Source organism: Ovis canadensis, chromosome 21, assembly GCF_042477335.2.
Source record: "Ovis canadensis isolate MfBH-ARS-UI-01 breed Bighorn chromosome 21, ARS-UI_OviCan_v2, whole genome shotgun sequence".
Taxonomy (NCBI): Eukaryota; Metazoa; Chordata; class Mammalia; order Artiodactyla; family Bovidae; genus Ovis; species Ovis canadensis.
Genome location: NC_091265.1, coordinates 20,934,338 through 20,961,685, shown reverse-complemented (window position 1 = coordinate 20,961,685; position 27,348 = coordinate 20,934,338). Strand labels below are relative to the sequence as shown.

Sequence of the window (27,348 nt, the reverse complement as noted above, 5' to 3'; positions counted from 1 at the left end):
AAGCTGATAAAAAGAAAAAAACGCAAGCCTGATCAGACATCCACGCTGCTAGTATTAAAATGGAAATTCTGCGAACTTTTGGACACCACTCGTGGAGCTTCTGATTTAGTAGGTCTGACATGTTGGGGACCAAGAATTTCCATTTGTAACAGATTCCAAGATGCTGACACTGCCGTCCTAGAAGTGGTACTTTGATGACCAATAACCTGGACTAGAAGATGAAAGTCAACAATTCAGATTCAAAAGCCAGCAATTCCTTTGCTATTTATCCCTATATTTACAGTCTTATCTTTCTCTGCACATGTTATGCTCCAGACCTAAACTGCTTCAACCAATTCTCATACTAATGGGGAAAGCTATGGTAAGTTTAATGCCCTTTCATAACATATTTTATCCAACATGCAGGTATAAATTCCTGTCTACAAGCTATACGCAAAATACATGACAATCAAAATGACAGTGGCAACTTTTCTGAACTGAGGACTCTGAAATTTCTTTGGAACCTGTTTAAAGAAACTAGAGACATTAAGAGTTGTTAAATCATAACTGGTAAGTTTTTAACCCAGCTATTATTAGAACGAAAACCATACAGACAAAAAGACTACATACTTTATTTTATAAATTTATTTTCTAACAAAACATATGAAAAAGTAAGATTTTTCTTGGTAACTGAACACAATGGTACTAGTTTTCCATGCGGTATAGGCCAGCGTTTCATGGAACCCGTTAACTCAACTGACAGACACAAGCAGCATAAAACAGGCAGGAGCACAGAACACAGAGCCAGGTGCCCGAGTTTGAAATCTCAGTTCCACAACTCACCAGTTTTGCCATTGGGCAAGCTATTAAACTTGTGCCATAAATCAGTTTCCTTGCCTGTAACAATATACCTCACAGGGTGTCATGAGGATTAAGCCCATATTCATAAAAGTTCTCAGACTGGCTCATAACAAGTCCTGCATGCCTTGATGTTTGTAAGAGCCAGCCAACATGCCAAGTACTACACTAGAAAACAGGGGTATGATGGTTGGCCTACACAGTCAAGGCTATATGTGGTCTATAACAGGATACAAACATTAACAAGTCAATCATACAAATAAATAATTAATAAATATGGAACTCTAAACTGAAATGAACAACATGAAGGATGACAGTGTTTTTAAAACATTAATACACTCATCTAGTCTCATTTTTGGAACAGAAAGTATTCTGCTTCAGGGAGTAATAAGCATTTTGACAGACTGATAATTCCCTCTCCCAGGCTTAATCTTTCTTAGCAGTCTTAAAAGCATAATTTAACAACACAATGATCTGGACACTGTTATCTGCGGAGTCAAAAAGGATCAGCAAATAAAATTATTTTGCCACATATCTTCAAGCAACATAAAAATGTTTAAGGCTAGAAGTTTTATTTCACTTCAGTAGACATAAAAGGTGGCCTACTAAATTGGAAAAATAAGAAAAGGCATTAACTGGCATTTAATAAAATCATGCTCTTTAAAAGTAACTTTTTTACGGAATTCTTCACAACTAAGAGCTATACAAAAACTTAAAAAAGTAAAATTAAACTATGCAAAAAACAAACCAAAAAACAAGCAACCTTTGCAAGTCCAGTATTTTACGGATAATGTCAAAGATATAAAGTATAAAGCACCATGCATCTGTACTTAAAAAAACAAAACAAAACCAAGCCACACAACAACTCCAGAGGAGTTTAACTTGTAAAAGATTTGGGCAGAAAGGAAGCAATCAGGTAAAACACCAACTTCCCAGCTACCCAAAAAACAAAAGAAATGAAACTTAGAAACAAAGTTTCTAACAAAGCTTAGAAACAAGGTAGGACTTAGTTTGCATTACAGAACTGAGGCTAAAGAATTATAACATAGGCAAAAGGATGAAAATAAGTATCAAAAATGAATACCAGGCCAAAATAATTTGAATGAAACAAACCAAAAAATTCCTTAACTTTCTGATAATAAAAAGTACCTGGCCATTACAAAGAAAAAGAAAGGTTACAGGTTTCATAAGTGAGCTTTTAATCCTTTTTTACTTTACTCCAAACCCCTGTCCCCTGGTAGTAAAAGCACAGAGCCCAAACCACTGGACCACCTGGGAATTTTCACTTTCAAGATTTTCTGTTAATTTATTTATAACATAATTTTCAATCTGGTAGTGATTTTTTTTTCCAAAGCAAGGGGTGGGAGAGCAATAACCCAGTCATCTTAAGATATTGGCAAGAGCTCTTTAAGGGTCTGTTTACCCTTAGATTGCTAAAGAATTGTCTAAAGAAAACCAAACAAGTTTTACTTAATAAGAATTAAAATCTCTGGCATAAAATATAAATTTTAATAAAATAGATCACTGCAGTACTTTGCTAGTATTTGGTTACAATCCTTGTCTATGATAGGTTGACTTTAATTTATATTTTTAATGGCTCATAAATTGCTGGTTTTTAATTACTATCAAAATACTAGGTCTCAAGAACTACTTGGAAAATCGTGTTCCACTAAAAACAAATAATCAAAACTAATGTTCAACGTTAGTTGATGGTATTATACCAACGCTAATTCTTAGTTCTGTAAATGTTCTAATGATATGTAAGATTTTAGCAGTTGGGGAAGATTAATATAGGACATAAAAAAAAAACTGTACTTTTTTGCAACTTCTGTAAATCTAAAATTATAGGAAAATAAGAGGTTAAAAATAAAAGTTCAAATTCTCAGCCCTTTCTTCCTTTATATTAGTGAACGTGCCAAGCAAGAAAAATGCTATTTTAGGTTTCCCTAAAATGTTGACTTAGCCATCAGATACGTTATCAAGCATACAATAAACTTAGCTTTATTTTGCTATAGTAATTACCATGAATACACTAAGATAGATGAAGATTTCCTAGAGAAAACAACTGAATAAAGTTAACAAGAATTTTGACCCAGATTGATACTAAAACTCATTCCACTTAATTTTAACTGTATGTTTGAGTCTAAGATAATTGTATGTAGATTTTTATTTATGCAACAAATTCAGAGGTTCACAGGAATAACAAAGGAAACAGAATGGTCCCTAGTATAACCAGACTAAATATATAAATTGTGAGTATATAATGTATAGGTAATACATTATATATAAAGGTGAGTGGTTTGTAACTAACTCTTACATGAATAATACTCTTGCTTTAAATAATAGTTCAAGGGTACATATTACATATTGCTTAGGGGGAAAAACCTCAAGAAGGAATGATCAGTAAAGGGCCTAGTAATCATTACCTCAAATCAAATCAATTATCAATCCTTACTCTAGATTCCACGTCTCTAAATGAACTCAGGTTCCAAAACTATGAAAAGTTAAACAAATTTAAATACAACCCCAAGTACTAGAAATACGTATTTCGCTTGGGTCCAATCTCCACTGCAAAAATTTCTTGCCATGGTATTTTAGTGTCATTAAAGCTGGCTGCCAATTTTTCTGTCTTTGTATGTAACACAGCTAAACCATTTAATAATTACACTAACTATATCTAATAGTTATTTATTTGTTAAGGGTAATAGACTTGAGAAACACTATTAACTAAAACTGTACTTTTGCAAACTTTTCAAGTCCATTAATACCAAGAAAGAAAAACACTCAAGGAGCTTAAGAAATAATTATTTTAATCTACATAAACATAATTCATACTCAAGTGTATTAAGTTTTGCCATAGTTTCTGCCTTCATAACATGTCTTAATTTCAGTTTCCTTTGTGAACTCTGCACTGCCTCAATAACTAATCATCCTTTAATGGGTTCAATTAGCATAAACTATCTAATTCTGTGATACCTATGTTTAATCAAGTACAATATATAATCAACACTGTATCACTAGAATTGTCAAGCTGTTTGTGAAAACTTAAAAAAAATAAGCTATTTTGTTTATTTCACATGTAATAGCTGTCATAAAGCGAAGTTTAAGTATTTACTTTTCTGATACCTTAATGTATTTCTAAAGGTCTTTTAGCTTGCAATTTTATGGACAGTTTTCCACCAGGGAGGCCAGATAGTATATACAATTTATTTTTATAACTAAGAAAAGATTCTAAGAGGGCACAGACCATAAATTAGGTACAATTCAGTCATAACACCATACAAAGACCTTACGAATAATTAGGAAAGAGATGTTTAACACTACTGTTTAGTCTTATAAAATGGTGAATTTTAATCAAATTGATACCTTTTAATTCTTATTTATGATGTTTCCTATACTCAGATCATACTGCTTGGCAAGTATACAGGTACTGATGTAATTTTTAATCCAATTAGTTGTAAATGAATTCTGATTTGTTAATCAATGTTTATATTTCCTTGCTACTACTTACATACTACACTACTGTGAGTTAATCCCCCTACAAAATGTTATTGTTGAGTGGAAAAGCAATGCAGAGCTTCATCTCTTCCTTAAAAGATTTTCAAGTATCATAGGAACACAAATTCATGAAAAAGCCAATTAAAAATTTGACATTCCATCTTGCTTTAGTGATTATAAGATAAAAGAAAGAGATGTAAAAACAAATGTCTCTCTACATTTCTCTGATTAATGCAATATTATGCTAAGAAATATTGTAACTGTTATGAACTATTTTCTAGCTTCTTCAAGTATAGGACACAACTACAGTTCTATTAGTAAGGAGAAATGAATAATTAACTTAGGTAACTCAAAAGCGATAAGGGAGGCACAAAAAGATAAACCAACTTTGGCTTTAACCTACTGCAGACCCTGAAATGCCAGATTCAACAACAACAAGAAAACAAGAGTATAGCAGCAAGCCACCACTTCACCACATAGTAAGAATTCTGAAACAGCCAGTAACATTTCTTTCCCTTCCCAACTCATTCTGCTGTCTCTTCCTTTTGTTTTTCCTCGGTTTTGGCTGCAGGCAATTCAAGGCTTGCCCACTGCATAGGTTCAGCTTTTCTCATGGTGATCTCGATCTTCGTTGCAGTCATAGTTACGTAGCTTCGCTTTACATCAATCACCTGTAACATTAAAGAAAATGACAGTATTCTGGACGGTTTTACTAATTTTAGAGGCAATAGGTTTAAATGATACACAAGATTTCATGTCTATGCCTATTGCTAACAGTCAAAACTTCAAGCTTCTAAGGTCATCTCTAACCTTAGATGTAAACTCCTGGGTAAGAAATAATGCTAAGTTATATATCTACTCTGCATCAATGCTTATCTAAAGTACTGTCTTTTATTATAAAATGGCATTTTAAATACTGAGAAAAAAATTCTGCTGGATTTATAATACTTACACCCCATAATTTCACATTTTGATGAAATTCCTTCTCTCCTTCAAATACAATGTGTACATTTAACTGAAAAAAAAAAAAAGTTGATCAATGGATCAAACTGAAGATTTATGATATTAAAACAGTGATTATAAAAAGACAGATAAAAATCATTTAAGTTATTTTAAGGAACTGCCAATACTATACTTTATTTGAGAAAACCACTAACAGTGAAAAAAATATTAACGTGGAATTTCATATTGAGAACTAAGTATCATTATTATCTGATAAATCTAAGCCATTACAGTACTTCCAGGATAGAAATATCCTGCTTTAGAAATATCTTGCTGAAAACGTTCACTTAAAGTAGTTTCTAGGAAAGCAATTTGAAATTATTGTTTTGAATTGGAGAGACTTTTAAAATCTTAAAACAGCTCAAGATCAACATTTTATAATACAGTAAGAATAATGTATAGTGACTTCCCTGGTGTTCCAGGGAACACCACTGGAAGAATCCGCCTCCCAACACTGGGATGAAGGTTCGAGCCCTGGCTGGGGAGCTAAGACACACACCACAGCTGGAGAGGGCCCGTGCTACCAAGCGCCCGCACAGCAGCACAGAGGGCCCTGCACATGGCAGCTGCGACCTGACGCAGACAAAGCACACACACACACTTACAATGGGACAACGCACAAGACAGAGCTGCTCAGTGTACTCACCAATGTGCTATTTGCTACCACTTGGCTGAGCTCTGGAAGTGAATTTTTCGCATATACTGAAATGGTGACTTCACCCCCAGTCTGATGCCAGTCATGTCTACAAGGAACAACCTTTTTCCCCTGCAATGTAAGAGAAACTTTATGAATTTACGAAGTGTCTTAACCTCTTAAAAAGAGTAATCTGACCCATTAAAATTGAGAATACACCACATAAAATTGAGCCCTTAATATTTATAAGCATAAACAAATTCTAAAGCCATCAAGAAGTTTAACCAATAAAACAAAATACTAGCTTTATGACTTGAGAACATACTTTTGAGACTGAAGTAGAAATATTTGCTTAACAATATGAACTAGAAAACATCTTAACCTCATGCATAATAACTTTAGTTATTTTCTACAGACTGAAATTTGAGGAAAAATAATTGACTAGTTATAACTGTCTATTGTTCTTATTGAATATTTTCCTCTTACAATAACATGAAAAAAAGGTAAGAATCTGTGGAAGTAATCTTTTGATTACTATTATGGAAATAGATTATTACATATGAATGATACATTGCTATAACAATAACTACTTGAAAGATGAAGTGTGATGTGTCTTATAACTGAGGGTAATTTAATGCATGAGATTGTGAGACACTATTGTTTGAAAAAACAATATTTATATTTTTGTATAATTATGCCAACTGAATTTAAATTACTTACACCACTTACATTTTTTTGCCCTGGCTTAGTCACTCAATAGTTGACAACTATATGCATTAAAAGATAATAAATAGGTGTTTTTCATCAAGGGTCATACTATGAAAACTTAAGTACACAAAACAACATTTTATTTTTTCAAAGCAAAACTTTCAAATTTTCGTACCTTGGAGAAAATAGTGAGATTTCATTTTTTACTAACAGAACACTCATAGAAGTTTTGTGGTAGACAAATCATTATAACTTAACAGATACATTTATAATATCTAACCCAAGTGTTATTAAAAAGCAGACATAATAATATATGCTAATATACACTGAATTCCTAAAGTAATCTAACATAAAGATACACTGAAAACATCACTGTCGGGGTTTTTAGTGCCAATACAGCACATAAAACTAATTTAATGTATTAAAAGACACGTTAATAAAAGCTAACAAATATGTATTTAGCAATGAGTTGCTTGCCTTCTTACAGTTTAATGGGATTTTCTGAGATTATTTGCATAGCTCCAAGTCTTTTGAAAATGCTATTAGGGAAGTAGGAACTGATGCTTTCTCTTTTGATAAAGTTTCCTGGTAGCAAGCAGAGGCTGATTCATATCAATGTATGGCAAAAACCACCACAATATTGTAAAGCAATTAGCCTCCAATTAAAATAAATTAATTAATTTTAAAAACACAAAAACAGAAACAATCCCACGGAAACAAGTCTACAATCCTACCATTTGGCCACTAGATGGAGTGTCTGTCATGTGTAAATGGTTGAATGGCCCAAAGAGCATCAGAGGTCTCAATGGTAACTCAAATGACCAGAAAAGTGATTTTTAAACAGAAAAAGTTGAGACAAAGTATGCAATTACAGAAAAATATGCTTCAGTTTAGACTAGCTTACGTATTTCACAAAAATCTACATATTTGCAATCAACATACACAACAGTTATTCTGATCAAAGAGCAGTGTGTTAAGAGCGTGACTCAAATTAATTTTAGATTTTAGTTAGGTTCATCAAACTTTACTGTGAGGAACTTTTTTTTTTCTTAAATCTAAAGACAGAGTAATCTCAAATGTCTTCAAAATGACTCAGATAAATACACTCCAATAGGCTATTTTTAAAACATTACTTACAGCATCCTTTTTAGTCCACATGTGTTTCCCAGTTGTACAGCCCTCTTGGGCTAAGAATGTATTAAAATCAGACGTTTTTCTTCTACAACAGCTCCAGTATTTCATCCTTTAAATTATCATAGAGAAATTTTAGAAATAAAATCTGACAATTAATTAAATTTGGAAGTGTTATAGTGATAAGTACCTTAAAAAAGTAAGCATGTAACTTTAGTATTTTACAAGTGTCTAAATTGCTAAAGGATGGCATCACCGACTCAATGGACTTGAGTTTGAGTGAACTCCGGGAGTTGGTGATGGACAGGGAGGCCTGGCGTGCTGCAATTCATAGGGTTGCAAAGAGTCGGACACGGCTGAGTGACTGAACTGAAGTTGCTAAACAGTTAACACTACCAGAAGACTAATAACCAGAATGCCATTTAGTATAGCAATTCTGGCATTCCTGAGTGAGGATTCTTAAAACCATCACAACATCCAAAATCAGCTTTTCACTGACAGTTTCCATCTCAGTTTCCTCATGAAGCTACTATGAAATGGTTGGTCAAAGACTGAAGGCCTTCATATTCGAATAAACCAGGAAAGTGAGGACATGCAAACAATCTAAAAACTAATGTTTACATAACCTGTGATAGTCAATCCTACGGCAAGTAAAAAACTAACTTGAGAAAAATCTAACACTATTTACTCCTAACACTATTTACTTAAGAAAGATCTAACACTAGAAGACAAAAATTACAGTAAAACTTTGGGTTTGCGTCCTGAAGATATGGAAACAGAGTGGAAGATTTTCACAGTACTGTGTTTCTATAAACTACAGTGTAACATAATGAGAGAGGCGCTTAGCTGAGGGCTGTGGAAAAGTATTGGTTTTCTCAGATGCCACAATGTTGGTGTCTTAGTGTCCCAGGGCCCAAAATTCCAAATGTCCTACCAATGGGCAGGACAGCCCTTCAACAAAACAACACAAAACACCTATTTAGCTTAAAGAAAAAAGTATTCTATTGTAATATAAAGGAATATAAAAAAAACATGAGGTTTGAATCACAGAGGTCACTTCAACCGTAACCTTGTTTCAGTTTTCCCACATGTAAAAAAAAGACAAAACTCACATTTCTATGTTATTTTAAAGTTTAAATGACAATGTAAGTAAAATACCTAATATTGTTGCATGGCAAATAATGTTTAAAGGCATATTAACATTTCTAACATCTACCATAAAGTTTTCATTAGTCAGGTTTAAGTTACCCTTCGTGGAAAATGGGTACTCCAGAATGATATACACAAACTTCTTCTAGACTCTGTGGACCCTGGTATGTCTACAAGAGAAGAAAAAGAGGGAAAAAATTAGTTTCATATCTCATTGTTACATTTCACACGTATTTGTAAGTACTGGTGACCTCTATGAACTATGAAAATGCCCAAGAGGTAACAATTACCTAGAACATTCATAAATTCACCTCAGGCCATTCTAATAAGGAATGAAAAAAGATTCCAGTTTAGATATGCTTAAATTTCAGTTCCCTGTGAAAAAGGTAAATATTAAAGTAGGCAATAGGATGTATCAGATGTTTTTTAGACTTTTGGGTATGAGGACACATCCCAACATATTCCAAACATATTTAGGTATGTTCTGTAAATTTACAGGCCAATACTAAAACCAAGAGATTAGTGTTCTCATCAGAAACATAGTTATAGCATGATTATGTGCACAGTAAACTTTGTGAGCTTTACGAATTGAAATGGAAAATCGAATAAGCAATTCTGGAAGTCCAGAGTGATGACTTCTTATCCCTACAAAGGGTAAAATGAGCTGCAGACCTATATATATATCCAGGGTTTGTCTGGAAGATCCGGGCCCCATTGCTGCTGTAGATGAAGGCTCTACAGATGAATTCACAAAAAGTTATGTTAATAAAACATAGATGCAGCCAGTAGTATATTTTCTGTCTACTTTGGTATTTATAGCAACATCCTACAGTTACAGAAAATAAAATTCTGTACATTTACTTTTTGTAAATTCAGATTACGGGGTGTGTATATCTCCTGAAGATATTCCATGGGCACCCAAGACTCAGCGCATTAAGATTCTCAACTTCTATCACTATCGTTCCCAGACCTCCCACTCTTCTTCCCCATCTTATCTGATGGCACCATATCCATTGAGTCTCTCAAAGTAAAAATTCTCCAAGTCCTCTTCAGTTTCTCTTTACCTTCTACCCTCATGTAGTCTATCACAAAACCCTGTCAACCTGAATTAAAAAAAAAATCTTACCAGTTTAATTTGCTAAACTTCCTCAAGATCACTAGCAGATTCTAGGCAGTGAAACTCTGTTAAAAGATTTTGATGAATTTCTCTGCCTTCAGTTTCTGGACTTGACCATCTACTTAAACATGTACCACTCTCTTGTTTAAAGCCCTTTAAATACCACTACCTCAAACCATATACAACAATCAGTGCCAGTGGTTTGCACATTTAAATGTGCCTCTAAGCCCTAAAAAGAAACAGATTTCCTAAAGAGGACAGAGAAAGCCTGTCATGAAGGAAAAGATGAACAAACTGAGTTTCATTAAATTTAAAGACTGTTTATTAGAAGCCATTATTAAGACAGTGAAAAAATACAGTCTCTCTGACAAAGGACTTGCAGCTAAAACATATGAAGAATCCCTAAAATCATTAAGAGAAAGTCAACTTAATAGAAAAAACCGATACAGATTTTGGACAGTGTCACAAAGAAGGACATCCAAATGGCCAATAGGCATACAAAAATGCAGTCAGCATCATCAACAGGTAAGTGCGAATCAGAATCACAATGGGAACATTCCACATTCACCAGAGTGGCTAAATATAAAAGACTGATATTACAAAAGTGTTACCAAGCTGTAGAACAAATGGACCCAGCCTCATATATCACTGGTAAGAGTATGAACACAATCACTTTGTACTCCCTGCTAAAGCTGCAGACACACACACACACACACACACGCAAAACTATTTCTAGTTATCTCCCTAAAAGAAATGTGTAAACGTATCCCCGAAGTCATACACAAATATGTCCATAATAACATGAATCAAAAAACCTCACAGGACAGCAGAGAGAATAAACTGCTTGGTATGCTTTACAGCATTATAAAGGAACAAATTACAGCTACATGAAACCAAGATAACCAAAAACAGTTAAGCAAGGAAGACAGACTTAAGTACCTGTTCTATGATTCTATTTACAGTAAATTTAGATGTAGGCAAAACTAATCTATGTTGAGAGAAAAAAGTAGTTACCTTTGGGAAAGGAAATAATGGGTGAGAGGAAGCATGTGCACTTTGCTTAATAAACCTGTATTTATATATATTCAATGTTGTATTTCAATGAAAAAACTTTAGAAACATTTCTTCGACGGCCACCGTGACCTAAAGGAAGGCCTAAGCTGTGAGCAGCAAGCCTTTCAGGATCTAGCCTGATTTTCCTTTTAATTTCAACTTTACATCAGCAAATTCTGGACATCATTGACTACTTTTGATTTTTGTACATGATTGCTATCTCTGCTTGGGATATCCTTTCCTATTTTGTCCATGTATAGAACTGTCATTCATTTCTCAAAATTCATCTGGGATACCTTCACTCTGACATGCCTACAGACCCCACCACCTGCACTGCACCTCCTACACCCAAAGAATTAATCGTTCTCTTTCTATCTACTACGTCTACCTTAAATACATGGGAATGCATCTGTATTTCCATCTCTAAATGAACAAGGTGATCCCAAATTCAGCATCAAAGAAGACTACAAACCTGCTCCCAACCCTAACTCCAATCTCTCCTCCTCAGTTAATGGTGCACTGAGATGCTTCACTTCTGGTTTATCAGCAGGTCCTGCTAATACTTCCAGGTGTCATTCATTCTAACGTGCTTGTCATGTGCTGGGCACTGTTCTAAGCACTCAAGACACAGAAAAGAGAAAATGTTTTCCTTTCAAATCTTACATGAGTGAAGAAGGAAAGTAAAATCTGTAAAATAAGTAGTATGGAAAAAGTCTAAGTGCTGTGGGGAAATAAGGAGAGTATGGAAATAGTAGAGAGGGTGTAATATTACACAGAGTGGACAGAAAGAAGCCTCAATGAGATGTCTGATGACATCCTACATGTAACTGCTTCTCTAAAACATATGCCAATGCCTGGTCTTTCAAAATAGCACCCTAGCTGGTTTTCCTTCCCTTGATTCCACTCCTGCACCACTAAATTTACCACTCATCAGCCAAAGATATCCTTTAAAGTCCCTCCTTAAACAGACAATGGCTTTATATTATACTTCCTAAAGCCTGAACTCCTCATTGTGACATACAAGGACCTCTATAATCTTGCCTGCCTTTCATACCCTGTTTCACACCCTTGATCAATCCTCCACTGACTTTTCTTATAATTTCTTGAGTAGCCAAGCTCTAAAGCCTCTAAACATACTGCTCCCACATCTACTCCAAAGTTTACAGAACTCATCTGCTAAATCATTCAGATTTCCAACTTAGTGTCACCATATCAAAAAAGACTTCCCAGATAAATGCACATAAATAGCTTTACTCTGTATCTCCTTGTCAGCTTTATTCTTTTCAAGTCTACCTAAATTCACAGCACTTAAGAACTTATTTGTTGTCTTCCCCCCAAATCAGAATATCAGCTCCCCAAGAACAGGGATTTTTGCTTTATTTAATACCACATTTCCAGTCCTTAAAACCATCTGTGGCACACAAGGAGTGCTCAGTAAATGCTGGGGGAACTAGACCTGTTTACTCCTGTGTCTATCAGATGTGCTCCTCAGGGACAGGTGCGCTTACCCATGCGCATAGTCCTGCTCCATGGAATAGTGCCCAACACCTAACAGGCACATAAACGTTTGTGTCTAATTGAGTCAGTAAATTACTCTTTTCTCAAAATGAAAATTTTACTTCCAGATATAACACAAATTTTATAATATATACCTTTGAACACCCTCCATTTTTACATGAGGTTCCAATCTTAATTTCATCACTGTCTTCTTCTAAAAGAAAGAAAAACAAAATAGAAACATTAAAATAGAACACTTTTACTATAATGCTATTCTTAAAAAGTACTCTTTTCTTAAAATGAGTATTTAAAAAAATAATCTAAATACAGAAAAACTGCTATTTTACAATGATTTTACTTAACAGTTTTCTGTGTGACCTTTCATGTAACACACATAAAAGTGAATCAGAAGCCAACTATTTTGATTAAGTCTTGCCTATATTCCCAAAATGACACGACATGATGCATTTCTATTCTATAATGCACCTTATATCCAGTATATTTACCTTATGTAAAAGAGCAATCATGATTCTTTTTCCCCAGATAACAGGTATGGGTCAGAGAATGCTGAATATATTTTATATCATGCACAATGAAACATTTACAAAAAAGCTTAATTCACTGTTAAAAAGTAGTGAGTAACAGAAGAAAAAAAATTAACAGGTTCTCCTTTTTAATAAAGACAAAATGAATCACAAATTCATCCTGTGGTTTAACAGGCATTCAGTAAACAAAAATTTCTTTACTACAAAGTACTATTTTTTTATATTTATAATGCTATAAACTATACTGCTACTGCTTCTTTTAGATAACTGGCTAACTTTACAGAAAAATATAAAAAGCAAAATCTTACCTTTCTTATTTTCTTCATTCCCTGATGACAGTTTAAGTTTATCAAGTGCTTGCTTTAGGGAGGCAGATATCTTTAATTCCAAATTTGTCATTGGTTCATCCGGGCTGGAGATTTTGGAAACTTTATTACCATTATTGAGGTACAAAAATATTTGTTTGTACTAAAAATAAATATACTTGAGTCTACTTATGATAAACCAAAAGGTTTGTGAATCAAGTTTTTCTAATTAAAAAAGTATTTTACAATAACTGCTATAATATAGCTACGTTTCTAAGTTTTAGTGGAAAAATGTTGATACTAAATATCAAATAACCATGCTACTTTCAACACAAATTGTGCTAATGGGAAGGAAGCAAAGACTAAGAATCCAAATTTGCCAAGATGAGCAACTCCATGGAGGGGACTGTGAAGTACCTTTACATCCCACGCCCAAGGAGAACAGGGAGCGCGCAAGTCCGGACAAAGTGAACAATTATGCACTAAGTGCTTTACTCAGTAGGGCGTGCACACAGCAAAACTCCAGGGCAGGTTTGTTCACTGTATGTGCAGCTCGGGTGAGGGAGCCACACGTCTGTCTTGTGCCTTAGCATGTATCGTTTTCACTGCGGCATAGTGGAATTCTCTAAGGGAATCGTCCTTGTCAGGGAGTCAGTTTGAGTTGAAAAAGAACTTGGAGGCTTTCCTTTCCATTCTACCACTGTTTGTTGAATATTTTTTAAGACATTCTTCATAGAAAAACATTTCCTTTCCTTTCAAAAATTCTAATAAAGAAGAATTTTATTTTAAAGCAGCTCATTTTATCATTACATCAGTACATAACTGAATAATTATGTACTAAGGCAATAATTATGTACAAAGTGAATCCATATCCCTACTGGTGGAGACAGCTCACTTCACGTGGACACTACTACACACACCTATTCATGCAGTTATATCACAAGGCAGTTGTTGTAGGCTTAAAAAACAGTAACGACAATGTCCCCTAACATTTTGTAAAGTACTGTATGTAGAATTTGTTTAAGGCATTCAGTAAGTATTAAGAATACTAATAACTGTAACAATAAAGCTAAAAATCCTAGGTTATTCATTCTACAACCTCAATGAAAAACCTACTGCATAGGAGGCACTAATAAAGTACATAAAACCTGTATCCTCATAATCTCTGTAATACCATCCAATGAATTCAGGATAGAATACTTAATTTTTCTTTCTCTTATGTGAAGTTATTATTTTCAAAAATATTACCTCATACTGTCAATTACAATAGACTCAACTATAATATTTAATAATGATCTATGTCAAAATTCTTATCTTTTTATGACTTCCCTCCCCCACAACTGGCAAATCAATCAGTAAGACATTTGATAAAATTTTTCATGATTATGAATAAGGTGGATATAGAATAAAATCATTCTAAGTAGTTTGGTTAAATAAACAAAATAAAACATCAGAAAGTCCCTGAGGGTTTTTTCTTTGTTGGCTATCAGTCAAGATGCTATAAACTTATTTATTTATGATTAATAAAGAAAAAATTGGGGAAATCAATCCATGGTATGAATATCAACAAAGGTTATGTTTGAGGCCAAAAACTATCTTTTTTTTTAAGTCCTGTATTTTGATTCTAAAACAATTAAGTACTCAAGGGCCATGTGAAGAAGACCTGGTGTAACAGTGATATCCAACAACAATCCCAGCATATGTGGGATTATAAAACAGAGTATAGTGGGTAAGTATGAAGAATCTGTGCAATTCTACTGCAAAATGAGCAAAATACATTTTAAAAGTACTTTAATAGATTCGCCATGTAAATCAAATACATTAAAAATTGATCAGTAATGAGACTAACAGTTTTCAGACAACCGGGGGTAAAAGATGAATGACTAGGCTTATTCTAAGTGGCAAAATATGGACAAATAAATAGAATTTGACCCAATACAAAGGAAATTTATATACTCAATTAGTAATGATAAAATGAGCTGCTCTAAAATTCATTAGAACTTTTGAAAGGAAAGGAAATGTTTTTCTATGAAGAATGTCTTAAAAAATATTCAACAAACAGTGGCAGAAATGAAAGGAAAGCCTCCAAGTTCTTTTTCAACTCAAACTGACTCCCTGACAAGGACGATTCCCTTAGAGAATTCCACTATGCCACAGTGAAAATAATATATGCCAAGGCACAAGACAGACGTGTGGCTCCCTCACCCTGAGCATAACTGCATATACAGTGAACAAACCTGCCCTGGAGTTTTACTATGTGTATGCCCTCAAGGAAATAGAAGTGAAAAGGTATTATCTAAGAGAAAATGTATTTATAAGCAGAGTACACCATGAGAAATGCCAGACTGGATGAAGCACAAACTGGAATCAAGACTGCTGGGAGAAATATCAATACCTCAGATATGCAGATGACACCACCCTTATGGCAGAACTAAAGAACCTCTTGATGAAAGTGAAAGAGGAGAGTGAAAAAGTTGGCTTAAAGTTCAACATTCAGAAAACTAACATCATGGTATCCAGTCCCATCACTTCATGGCAAATAGATGGGGAAACAATGGAAACAGAAACAGACTATTTTTGGGGGCTCCAAAATCACTGCAGATGGTGACTGCAGCCATGAAATTAAAAAGACGCTTGCTCCTTGGGAGAAAAGCTACGACAAACCTAGACAGCATATTAAGAAATAGAGACATTACTTCTAGTCAAAGCTATGGTTTTTCTAGTAGTCGTGTATGGGTGTGAGAGTTGGACTGTAAAGAAAGCTGAGCGCTGAAGAATTGATACTTTTGAACTGTGGTGTTGCGGAAAACTCTTGAGAGTCCCTTGGACTGCAAAGAGATCCAACCAGTTCATTCTAAAGGAGATCAGTCCTGGGTGTTCACTGAAAGGACTGATGCTAAAGCTGAAACTCCAATACTTTGGCTACCTGATGTGAAGAGCTGACTCATTTGAAAAGACCCTGATGCTGAGAAAGACTGAAGGCAGGAGAAGGGGACAACAGAGTATGAGAGATGGTTGGATGGCATCACCGACTCGATGGGCATGAGTTTGAACAAGCCCTGGGAGTTGGTGATGGACAAGGAAGCCTGGCATGCTACAGTCTACGGGGTTGCAAAGAGTTGGACATGACTGAGCGACTGAACTGAAGGAAAACCAAATGGTTCAAAAGTTGGTGACCTACACAAAGGCTACAAATGATATGATGCAAAATTGTAAAAGGTAATACCAGGAACAAATGCTGTCATTAAGTGTAACACGAGTATATAGCTACATAAAGTGTACCTTGGTCTTTTTATTGCTTCTACTGGTTTAGGGGCCTGAATGATGTGCTCCTGAAATTTGGGTTTCAATTCAGATAATTCTTTCTTCTCAGTAGTCTTGACTTCAGGTTTGACTGGCTCAGGTGGCTTCTCACTGTTATGCCTTCCTTTCGTACAGCCCTGTTGGTGAAAGGTATTCATTCACGGAGAATTATCCTAGTATCTATTTCACATGCCGTAACAAATATTAATTTTCAATTCTTAATTCATAAATTCAAGTCCATGTTTTCTCCACTTTTAACACACTGACTTATTTTAAGAAACTAAAAACAGAACTTCAGACTTAATATATTTGTAAATGATTTCTTACATGCAGAAAAATGCATTAAAAAGAGGCCTTTAAATTAGACCTAACAAATTTCTACTTTAATTATTCTATTAAAGGAACAGCATAAACTTGTTTACAGGAAACAAATTCTGGAGATCTCACAGAGAATTCTACAAATTATTTACACAAAAGGGCCTCAATCTGAGTCTCAGTTCTCCTGTTCCTAGCTATATGATCTTGAACAAGTTATTTTTTAAACTTGTTTCCTCATCAGTAACACTGAGGCAATTTTTGAGAGGATTAAATAAAAAAATACAATAGAGTCAATAAATGCTAGCTCCCTTTTCTACATACCATTGACGTACATTTTAACGTCCCTGAAATCATAAGGTCAAAGGTATGTCATTTAATTAGCAACTTTAGTCTTCTTTCTTAAGGGTACACAAAATAATAGTGCAACTTCATGGTATCTGAGATACAATAATTTATTGTTCCTAACTGAATAGGATTTAAATTGTTGCCTCCTCATGGAGTTCTATTTAAGACTACTAACATCAAATAACAAGGAACTACCACATAGCACAGAGAACTATATTAATATCTTATAATAACCTATAATGGCAAAGAATCTGAATAAGAAGAGGTATACATATGTATAAGTGAATCATTATGCTGTATATCTTAAACTAAAAGAACATTGTAAATCAGCTATACTTCAATTAAAAAATAAATAAAAAGCTAAAGAAAAACTAAGCTGTAGGAAAAAATTCTAGAGTGTAATTTAGATGTATATAAGTACACTAGAAATGAAAACAAAAAAAAGGACTACTAACATTAAAAACAAACATAAATTGACAAGTAGTTAATTAACATCTTAAAACTCTAATCTCTAAAACAGATAAATTCCCTACTTTAAGTGCCACAGAAGGGAGGTGACCTCCATTTTAAAAGAAAGGGACTATCTGTAAGTTAACAAGGACTAGACAAAAGTTGTCCAAAATCAGACCTTCCCATAATATGTACGTTTTAGGGGATAATCTAAGAGAAAAAAACATTAATACTTACTACAATACTTAAAAAATCAGAAAAATCAGTTGTTCTTCTCTTACAGCAAGACCAACCCTAGGAAACGTAAGAGCCAAAAGAAAACAAAGTGAAAACTCTTCGTAAAAGAACCGTAACTCACTGAAATGCCACTTGCACTTACCTCCTTGGGTCGCAAAGTGACCTGTATATATATAATTTTATAGTATTAAAGTGTTGTAAATAATTAATCAAGTTAAATGTTTAGTCTTTGACTAAAAAAAAAATGAATTAACCAATGTTGCTGTGATCCATCATAAAAGGAAGCACCTTAAAATATGGAAACAGAAATTGCTTCTGTTTTAGAATAGTACTTGATTTTTAGAACAAAAACATTTTATAATTTATAAAATTAGGTATTTTAAGGAATCTAGGGTGCAAGCAAAGTGCTTTACTTTAAAAAGGAAGATATATTAAAATCCAGTAAATTAAGAGATAATAATTATAATAATTCAGTTTCTAAACAAACTCAGGCTAGCTGTTTCTCAACAATAAGCATTCTATTTTCAGAAAAACACTAATTAATGTAGCAGCTTAAGCACTGTTAGATCTTTCAAGGTTACATGAGTTTTTTAGTTAGAAGCATACAAATATAGAAACTATAAAGTAGTATGAGATTGCTAAACAAAGTATCAAGTAGCTAACCAAAACCACTGCTTTGTCACCTAAAACTCCAATATAGTACATGAAAAAGGAAATAAAAATGCAGTAGTCCCAAAGCTTGGGATGTCTCAAATTCAGACTAAGGGCCAGCTTTGCACATACCCACCTGGGCCTCACTGGTTCTCTCAATATATACATAAAGAATTTGGTAGTGTCTTTTTTCATAATACACACTTAAAAGTTTTTTTTAAAAAGATGTGCCAAATATTCTACAATTCATATTTTCCTTTATTCTGAAATTTCATTTTCTTCTACTATGAACTGAGATATGGATGAAAAATAACCAGTACAAAATTAAAGGTTTAGTTAGTATAGATAATATTGTCACCAGTAAAGCTATTTTGTATGTAGAAAGTTTTATTATCTTAATCCTATATGAAGAATTAAGTATTCTGGGAATACTGGGATATACATATGACATAGACTAGTTGTTCCCAATGCCCACTCGAGATGGTCTTCAGTCAAATGTGAAAAGGAAAGTAAAATTTAAGTTTGCGAGTATAATGCTGCAAACTGTCTTTTCTTAAGAACTTTCTTTTCCCTGAATGTGCCTCTTCTAATAAGAATAATTTGGAAAAGGAAACAGCAACCCACTCCAGTATTCTTGTCTGGAAAATTCCATGGACTGAGGAGTCTGGTGGGGTACAGTCCATGGGGCTGCAGAGAGTCAGACATGACGGAGCATGCATGTACAACTTGAATAGTAAAATGTTTTTCTCTTCTGCTCATGCAATGTTTAATTTTTTACTTGGCTATACAGAAAACTGACAACAGTATACAATCTACTGATTTATATATTTTGCTTAAAATATACTGGGCTGTGAAATTCAGTAGCATTGGAAAGTGTAGGTCTTCAAGAAATGTTATAAAAACAATAAACGGAACCAAATTAGAACAGAAAAAGAAAAATACTTCCAAGTAAAATCATTAAGTTTAATTAGAATAATTAACAGTTGGATATAAACAGAGGAGCAATGGACTGAATGACTAGAATGTTAGTGGTATCATTACTAGCAGCAGCAGCAAAGGCAGGTTATTTTTGGAATAAGGGGTCACTTCAGAACTTATCTGTAGTTGCCAATGACACACATAAATGAAAATACATTGTAGAAGTGAAGTAAGGACAAAATAAACTGAATGAGAGGAAAAAAGGAAGCCAAAACTGAGAAGTGAAGTATGCCCATGGTTATAAGATATGAGGAAAAACATCATCGGGAAACACAAAGACGTTAAGGAGTCAGGTCACAATTTGGTATTGAACGTGTGTTCCGTTTTTCTCAGTTAGAAGTAACCAGATTAATATAGGCTTGTTATTTCCTTGTATATCACTTTTTTTTACACTTGGGTAACAGCTAAACACCAAGGTCTAATTACTCCCTGAAAGGTAAAATTAAAAATTCAAAGGACATTGATAAATATAAACATGATGTACTGCTTATGTTCCTAAGAAAATCTAAAACCATAGCAGCCATGTTGCAACATTTTCTTTTGAGATACACAATGGGAAATATACCACATTATCATAAATTTTAAAGACCAATAAACCCAACACAAAAATCCTCATCAAACCATATTTTGTATGTCTCTAATTCTTCAGAACATCAAGGAAAACTGGTGGCATCTCTCTTCTGTACTGTATTACTCTAAACTTAGATGTCTGTCCTGAGTCGGACTGCTAAGTGTTTGTAACAATCTTTCCTAAAATTCAGAGCTGCTCTTATGAGCCAATAGCTGCCCAAAATGTTGAAAGACTAAGAAATCAGTATAGTTGCTTTCATTTCCCCTCAAAGTTAGGTGAAGAAATGAGGGACATAGAAAATTAGAGTTGGGATAAAAATAATAATTTTGTTTAACTGGAAAAACCCTTAAGATTGCTGTCTCCTTTGACTCTAGTGGAACACTTGCTTAAAGCACTCCAAAATGGTCAATAAGAAAGCATAAGCTGAGGGGAAAAAAAAAGATCTAGTATTATACCTCTGAATTTAATATACAAATGTTACAACAAAAATGTATCAAGCTCCTACCTTTAATGCATCATGAAAGACTGGAACTCCTGGGTGGTATGTGCAAGCATCTGGTCAAAAGCAAAGAAAAAAGAAAACACTTCACAATGAAGAAAACCCATTTTCCTTCAGTGTTAACATATAATCCTTTTTCCATATGCAGGTAATACTTCACTAATGCTCCAGTTTGATGGATGACACACAATGCTTAATATAACACTGTATTAAAATAGTAAAGGTTAAAATTCTAATTTGAGTATGACAGCTATAAATAAAAATACACATAGTTCAAGTAAAACAAATAATATTTTGTATTCTAATCTTTACAGTAAAATGTTTAGTACCCAAACTTTAGTACTGTATTTCAATTTTGTTTTTACAAAAATATTATCAAATTTAAACATTCTTATGTGTATTGGTCCACAAAAGTCACCCAAGAGATATCCTAAAAAGACATTTTTGAAGAATAGGTTCAATTTTCTAAAAACTGATGTATCAGTAATATCTAATTGCTAATTTAATTTTCCTAAGTAGGTGTCAATTTCTAGATATAAACCTTACTAAAAAGAGGCTTAAATTTTACAGTTTTCAGGTTTGTCACTGATTGTTAGTCTATTATTTCCCTACCTCCGCCCCACTACACCATCAATTTTTACTTAACTCTCTTACAAATATGGAATTAGTCTGCAATATGGAGTATTACATTTAAAAAAATGATAATGGACACACTTATTCCATAGTTAGATAGAACCATAAACTCAGAAAAAGACCAGCTCCACACTTGTGCAATTTTCTTATAAGGATACTTTGCTCAAACTTTCATGTCTGTTTAGCAATCAATTGACTACAACCTCTGATTCCTGGAATTACCTTGCTGCTGCTGCTAAGTCACTTCAGTCGTGTCCAACTCTGTGTGACCCCATAGACGGCAGCCCACCAGGCTCCCCCGTCCCTGTCCCCCTTCTCCAGGCAAGAATACTGGAGTGGGTTGCCAGTTCCTTCTCCAATTCATGAAAGTGAAAAGTGAAAGTGAAGTCGCTCAGTTGTGTAGGACTCTTGGCGACCCCATGGACTGCAGCCCACCAGGCTCCTCTGTCCATGGGATTTTTCCAGGCAAGAGTACTGGAGTGGGGTGCCATCGCCTTCTCCGATGATACATTTCTGGTACTTAGAGAAAAATCTCCTATCCCTGTATTAAGTCAGCATGGTTTCTTTGGTTAGTAACCAGGTACTACATAGAGACCATACTAGCTAATAAAGAGAAAGTGTCAGGTTCATGGTACAGTACCTAAGCCCAGATTCAGAAGATCTAATTAAGGGTAGTAGTGGAATTGAGGGCTGGAAAAGGAGACTCAAAGTAGAAATGAATACGCAGAGGAACAGGAATTTGAGAGGAGAATCAAAGTAGAGAACAGAGAGCATATTTCATATCAAATTTACATACAGTCAGAGGCACACAGTGCATAATGTCTGACACAGGCATTTACAATAATGGACATTCTGGCAGGAGAAGAGCAAGAGTGAGTCAGGCCTTAACAATACAACTAGTATAAACAGTACTTGAAAATCACTGCTAAATAACATGCAGATGGACATCCTTCTCTCTAGTCGTTAAAAAAAAAAATCAAGTTTGACACTTTCGCTCAAGGTAATATTTTATGGGTAAAAAGCGACAAGACAGCAGTGGTTAAAAACCAGGGCTTTTAACATTGAGTCTGACCCAGGCTCAAATTTTGGTTCTGCCTCTTGGTTGCTGTTTGTTTCCTCAAATGTGTGTACTGAATACAATATTGTTCGATGGCACCCCACTCCAGTACTCTTGCCTGGAAAATCCCATGGTTGGAGGAACCTGGTGGACTGCAGTCCATGGGGTCCCGAAGAGTTGGACACGACTGAGCGACTTCACTTTCACTTTTCATGCATTGGAGAAGGAAATGGCAACCCACTCCAGTATTCTTGCCTGGAGAATCCCAGGGATGGGGGAGCCTGGTGGGCTGCCATCTACGGGGTCGGACAGAGTCGGACACGACTGAAGCAACTTAGCAGCGGCAGCAGTGAAGAAATGCTTCCTCTAGAGAAGCTGTTTTAACACATGCAGATCACCAAACCAAAACACTCCTTTAGCTTTTGTACCTCCATTTTCCATCAATCCACCTACCTGTAGTACTTTAAGTCCCTACAAAACCCTGAGCTTCCCTGGTTGCTCAGACAGTAAAGAATCCACCTGCAATTCAGGAGACCTGGGTTTGAAAATCCTGGGTCAGAAAGATCCCCTGGAGAAGGGAATGGCAACCCACTCCAGTATTCTTCCTTGGAGAATTCCATGGACAGAGGAGCCTGGCGGGCTACAGTCCACAGGGTCGCAAAGAGTCAGACACGACTGAACGACTAATTTTGTTAAAGCTAATAAACTTTCAGCAACCTTAAAGGCGTTCCCTACTTAATTCAGCGCTGTGGATGCTCAATCCTTGAGACTGTCTACTCCACTGGCTTCCCTTATCCCTTTCCTAGGCACTGAACCATTTCACACACACACAGAGCTGACTTCCAAAACATTGGCTGTATCTCCCCTTAAAATTAGGCTGGTACATTACACCCTATAAACATACATATTATCAGAGGTGAAAGAGAGTTTTTAAAGTATTGATTCTAATTCCCTACACAATGAAGAACCTTGTTGCTAACTTGTTGCTGTACTTCTCGTATTAACTGGGTATAATAAACACTTCACAGGGTTGTTGTAAAGATTAAATGAGATAACGTAATATATATTAAGTGACAGACCGATGTCTGGCATACAGAAAACATACAATAAATGCTAGTGGAATTTGAGAAAGTGTTGTAACTGCTCAGTTTTCAAGGAATCAAGTCAGTCCTTTACTCCATTCACCTACCAAAATTCAAATCCACTGGTCAGTTTCTATCATTCACCTAGTCAGTAACTCTCAAGTTTACATCCTTAATTTTACAGCTGGGTGCTAGAGAGCTGCACCTCTTGGGCACCTGGCCTTGGGAGACAACTTTTCCACCCGCTAACGGTGGGGGTGGGATGGGAGACGGTTTCAGGATGATTGAAGCGTTACATTTATTGTGCACTTTATTTCTACGAGGACTACATCAGCTCCGCCTCAGATCATCAGTCATTAGGTCCTGGACATTCAAGCACAGTGTCCTGCAGGCGGCGCAGTACTAAGACGGGAAGGCCATGCAAAAATACCCAAGGAACACGGACGGCTATAAAGTAACGGATGACGAATGGTATCTCCCATGGAACAAATGTATCAAAACCTAACAGCGTGACCATTCAAAAGAATCTGAACCAAGAAGTTTTTTTTTTTTTTTAAAGTATGGTTAAAACAGTGAGTCAACTGAATGCTAGGATAAGCCGCCCGCTGTCCAACCCTGAGGTCCATGTCTGTCTCTGACACACACACGCGCGCGCGGATCCACGGCACGGCGACCCCAAGGCACCTGGCTAACTCCTCACCGCTCCGAGACGCGCGGGCGGGGCTCTGAACCCCGCGCACAGGGAGAGCGGACGGCGGGGAGCATGTGCGCCGGGCGCTGTGCCGAGGGCGGGCGCCGGGTGCGGACGCCGGCGCCGGGTCCCGCAGAGCGGCCCCGCACCCGGGGGCAGTCCGGGACGCGGCCCGGCGCGGTCAGCCTGGGAGGCCCCGGGCGTCCCCTGGAAAGGATGCGGTTGCCCGGCGGGGTCAGCCTGCGAGGCCCCGGGCGTCCCGGGAGGAGATGCGGCGGCCCGGCGGGGTCAGCCTGCGAGGCCCCGGGCGTCCCGGGAGGAGGTGGAGGGGAGGGGGCGGCGGCGCCTCTCTCACCGTCGGAGTTGGTCTCGGGGTCGAAGCGCTGGCCGCAGCCCCGGTTGTAGCACAGCAGGGCCATTCTCCTTCCCGGACTCCGGAACCGCCGCTCGCTGCCTCTGGAAGCCCCCGCGCGCGACCCGGGCCTGCGGGCGCGCAAGCTGCCGGCTTCCGGGAACGGCCAGCTCCGCCTCGGGAACCTTCGCGAAGGTTCCGGCCGCGCAGGCGCAGCGGCGACGGGAAGCGGCAAGGGAAGAGGCGGGGACCACGCAGGTGGGGCTCCGCGGGGCGGCGGGGGAAGCGGGTGGCTAGGCTGGCGGACGGGGCGGGGAGGGGCGGACCCCGCAGGTGGGGCTCCGCGGCGCGGCGAGGCTGCAGGCGCGACGGGAAGCGGCGGGGGAAGCGCGCGGGCGAGGGAACAGGGTGGGGGCCCCGCAGGTGGGGCTCCGCGGCGCGGCGCGGGGACTCGCGGGACAGACCTCGCAAGCCGGAAGCTGGGCCTCCGGGCGCGCCCCACCTCCCTCGCCGCTGCGGGCTGCCTGTCCTCCGCGCAGCCCGGGGACCGCCCTGCTCCCCGCCGCCGCCGCCGCCGCCGCCGCCCAGCAACCTCCTTCCTCTTCGGACTGGGGTGAGGCCTCTACGCGCGGCCGGGAAGTTGGCTCCTGAGCGTTCTGAGAACGACCGGAGAGTCGTGCAGCCTTTCTGACTCCTCTTCCCCGAACGTTCTTTAATAATTGAGCGGGATGGTGGACGAATCTCCCTCAGGTTCCACTGTTCCGATCTCCGAAGCGTGGAGAGGGTGTAGGCATCGGGAGCGATTTCAATAACAGAGTTCAGTTTAGTTCAGTCGCTCAGTCCTGGCCGACTCTTTGCGACCCCATAAATCACAGCATGCCAGGCCTCCCTGTCCATCACCAGCTCCCAGAGTTCAATCTCCTGTCCATCGAGTCAGTGATGCCATCCAGCCATCTCATCCTCTGTCGTCCCCTTCTCCTCCTGCCCCCAATCCCTCCCAGCATTAGGGTCTTTTCCAACGAGTCAACTATTCGCATGAGGTGGCCAACGTATTGGAGTTTCCGCTTCAGCATCAGTTCTTCCAATGAACACCCAGCACGGATCTCCTTTAGGATGGACTGGTTGGATCTCCTTGCAGTCCAAGGGACTCCCAAGAGGCTTTTCCAACACCACAGTTCAAAAGCATCAATTCTTCAGGGCTCAGCTTTCTTCACAGTCCAACTCTCACATCCGTACATGACCACAGGAAAAACCATAGCCTTGACTAGACGGACTTTGGTTGGCAAAGTAATGTCTCTGCTAGGTTGGTATAATTTAGCTTCCAAGGAGTAAGCGTCTTTTAATTTCATAGCTGCAGTCACCATCTGCAGTGATTTTGGAGCCCCCCAAAATAAAGTCTGACACTGTCCCTGTCTATTTCCCATGAAGTGATGGGACCAGATGCCATGATCTTCATTTTCTGAATGTTGAGCTTTAAGCCAACTTTTTCACTCTCTTTCACTTTCATCAAGAGGCTTTTTAGTTCTTCACTTTCTGCCATAAGGGTGGTGTCATCTGCATATCTGAGGTTATTATTTCTCCCGTCAATCTTAATTCCAGCTTGTGCTTCCTCCAGCCCAGTGTTTCTCATTATATACTCTGCATAGAAGTTAAATAAGCAGGGTGACAATATACAGCCTTGACTTACTCCTTCTCCTATTTGGAACCAGTCTGTTCCATGTCCAGTTCTAACTGTTGCTTCCTGACCTGCATATAAGTTTCTACGGGGCAGGTCAGGTGGTCTGGTATTCCCATCTCTTTCAGAATTTTCCACAATTTATTGTGATCCACACAGTCAAAGGCTTTGGCATAATATAATAATATAATGATAATATGATTAGCATCCTTATATACAAATATTTATATCTTCTTTTTTCTCAGCCTAGTTTCTTGAAACTGGAATTTCTAGCAATACAATATGAACATATTTAAGATTAAATATACAGCTATGTTACTTTTTAGGTAGATTATACAAATTTACACTCCCAACATCAATACATGAAAGTCCTAAATTCACAGCATCCTTCATTAAGTACTATAACTATTAATAATTTTGTTTTCTTTGTATATTGTGAATTCATTACTCATATTTAATCATTTTCTATGGAAAACTAAAGATTTTTATTTTAGTTGTAAAGAGAATTTTGTATAATTTTAAAATATAAACTTTTTTATTCATAGTTGACCTTATTGTTTTTTGCTACATGGAGCAATATTTATTTTTACATATATTTTATACAAAAAATTATGCAGTCAAATTTATGTATATTTTTCTTGGTGTTATTTTTTTCCCAGTGTTTTTATACTTAGGATCATTAAGTCAACTACTCCCATAATACTGTTTATGAAAACACAGGTATATCTACTCTGGGTTATTTTTAGGTTTTCTATTCCATTCTATTATTATCTTCTCTGTTTCATGTATTATTTCATCTGTTTTCCTTAATTTATTTTTTGTTAGGATAAAAGCCTTAATTTCGTTTTTCCTCCTCGTTCACTGATGAAATTATTCAAGGCTGCAGATTTGCATTCACATATTTTAGCTCCATTTTACAAATTATGTGGTGTTGTTATTCTACTATTTTACTAAATAACCTGAAGTTGTGGTTATATATACATTTTCATATCACAAGAATATGAGGTCTAGGTGTTTAGAAACTTGAAAT

At 36.9% G+C, this 27,348-nt stretch overlaps 1 protein-coding gene across 1 annotated transcript; it reads right to left on the bottom strand.

Annotated features, from left to right (window-relative positions):
* Positions 1–609: 609 nt before the first annotated feature.
* Positions 610–25,674, bottom strand: CHORDC1 (cysteine and histidine rich domain containing 1). The gene is made up of 11 exons (XM_069566424.1): positions 24,647–25,674; positions 20,835–20,884; positions 18,130–18,186; positions 16,759–16,916; positions 13,480–13,583; positions 12,782–12,840; positions 9,059–9,129; positions 7,817–7,922; positions 5,984–6,103; positions 5,288–5,350; positions 610–5,006 (listed from the first exon to the last, which is right to left on the bottom strand). The coding sequence occupies exons 1-11, from the start codon at positions 24,708–24,710 to the stop codon at positions 4,860–4,862; spliced, it is 999 nt and encodes a 332-aa protein (XP_069422525.1). The 5' UTR covers positions 24,711–25,674; the 3' UTR covers positions 610–4,859.
* Between the last annotated feature and the right edge of the window lie 1,674 nt (positions 25,675–27,348).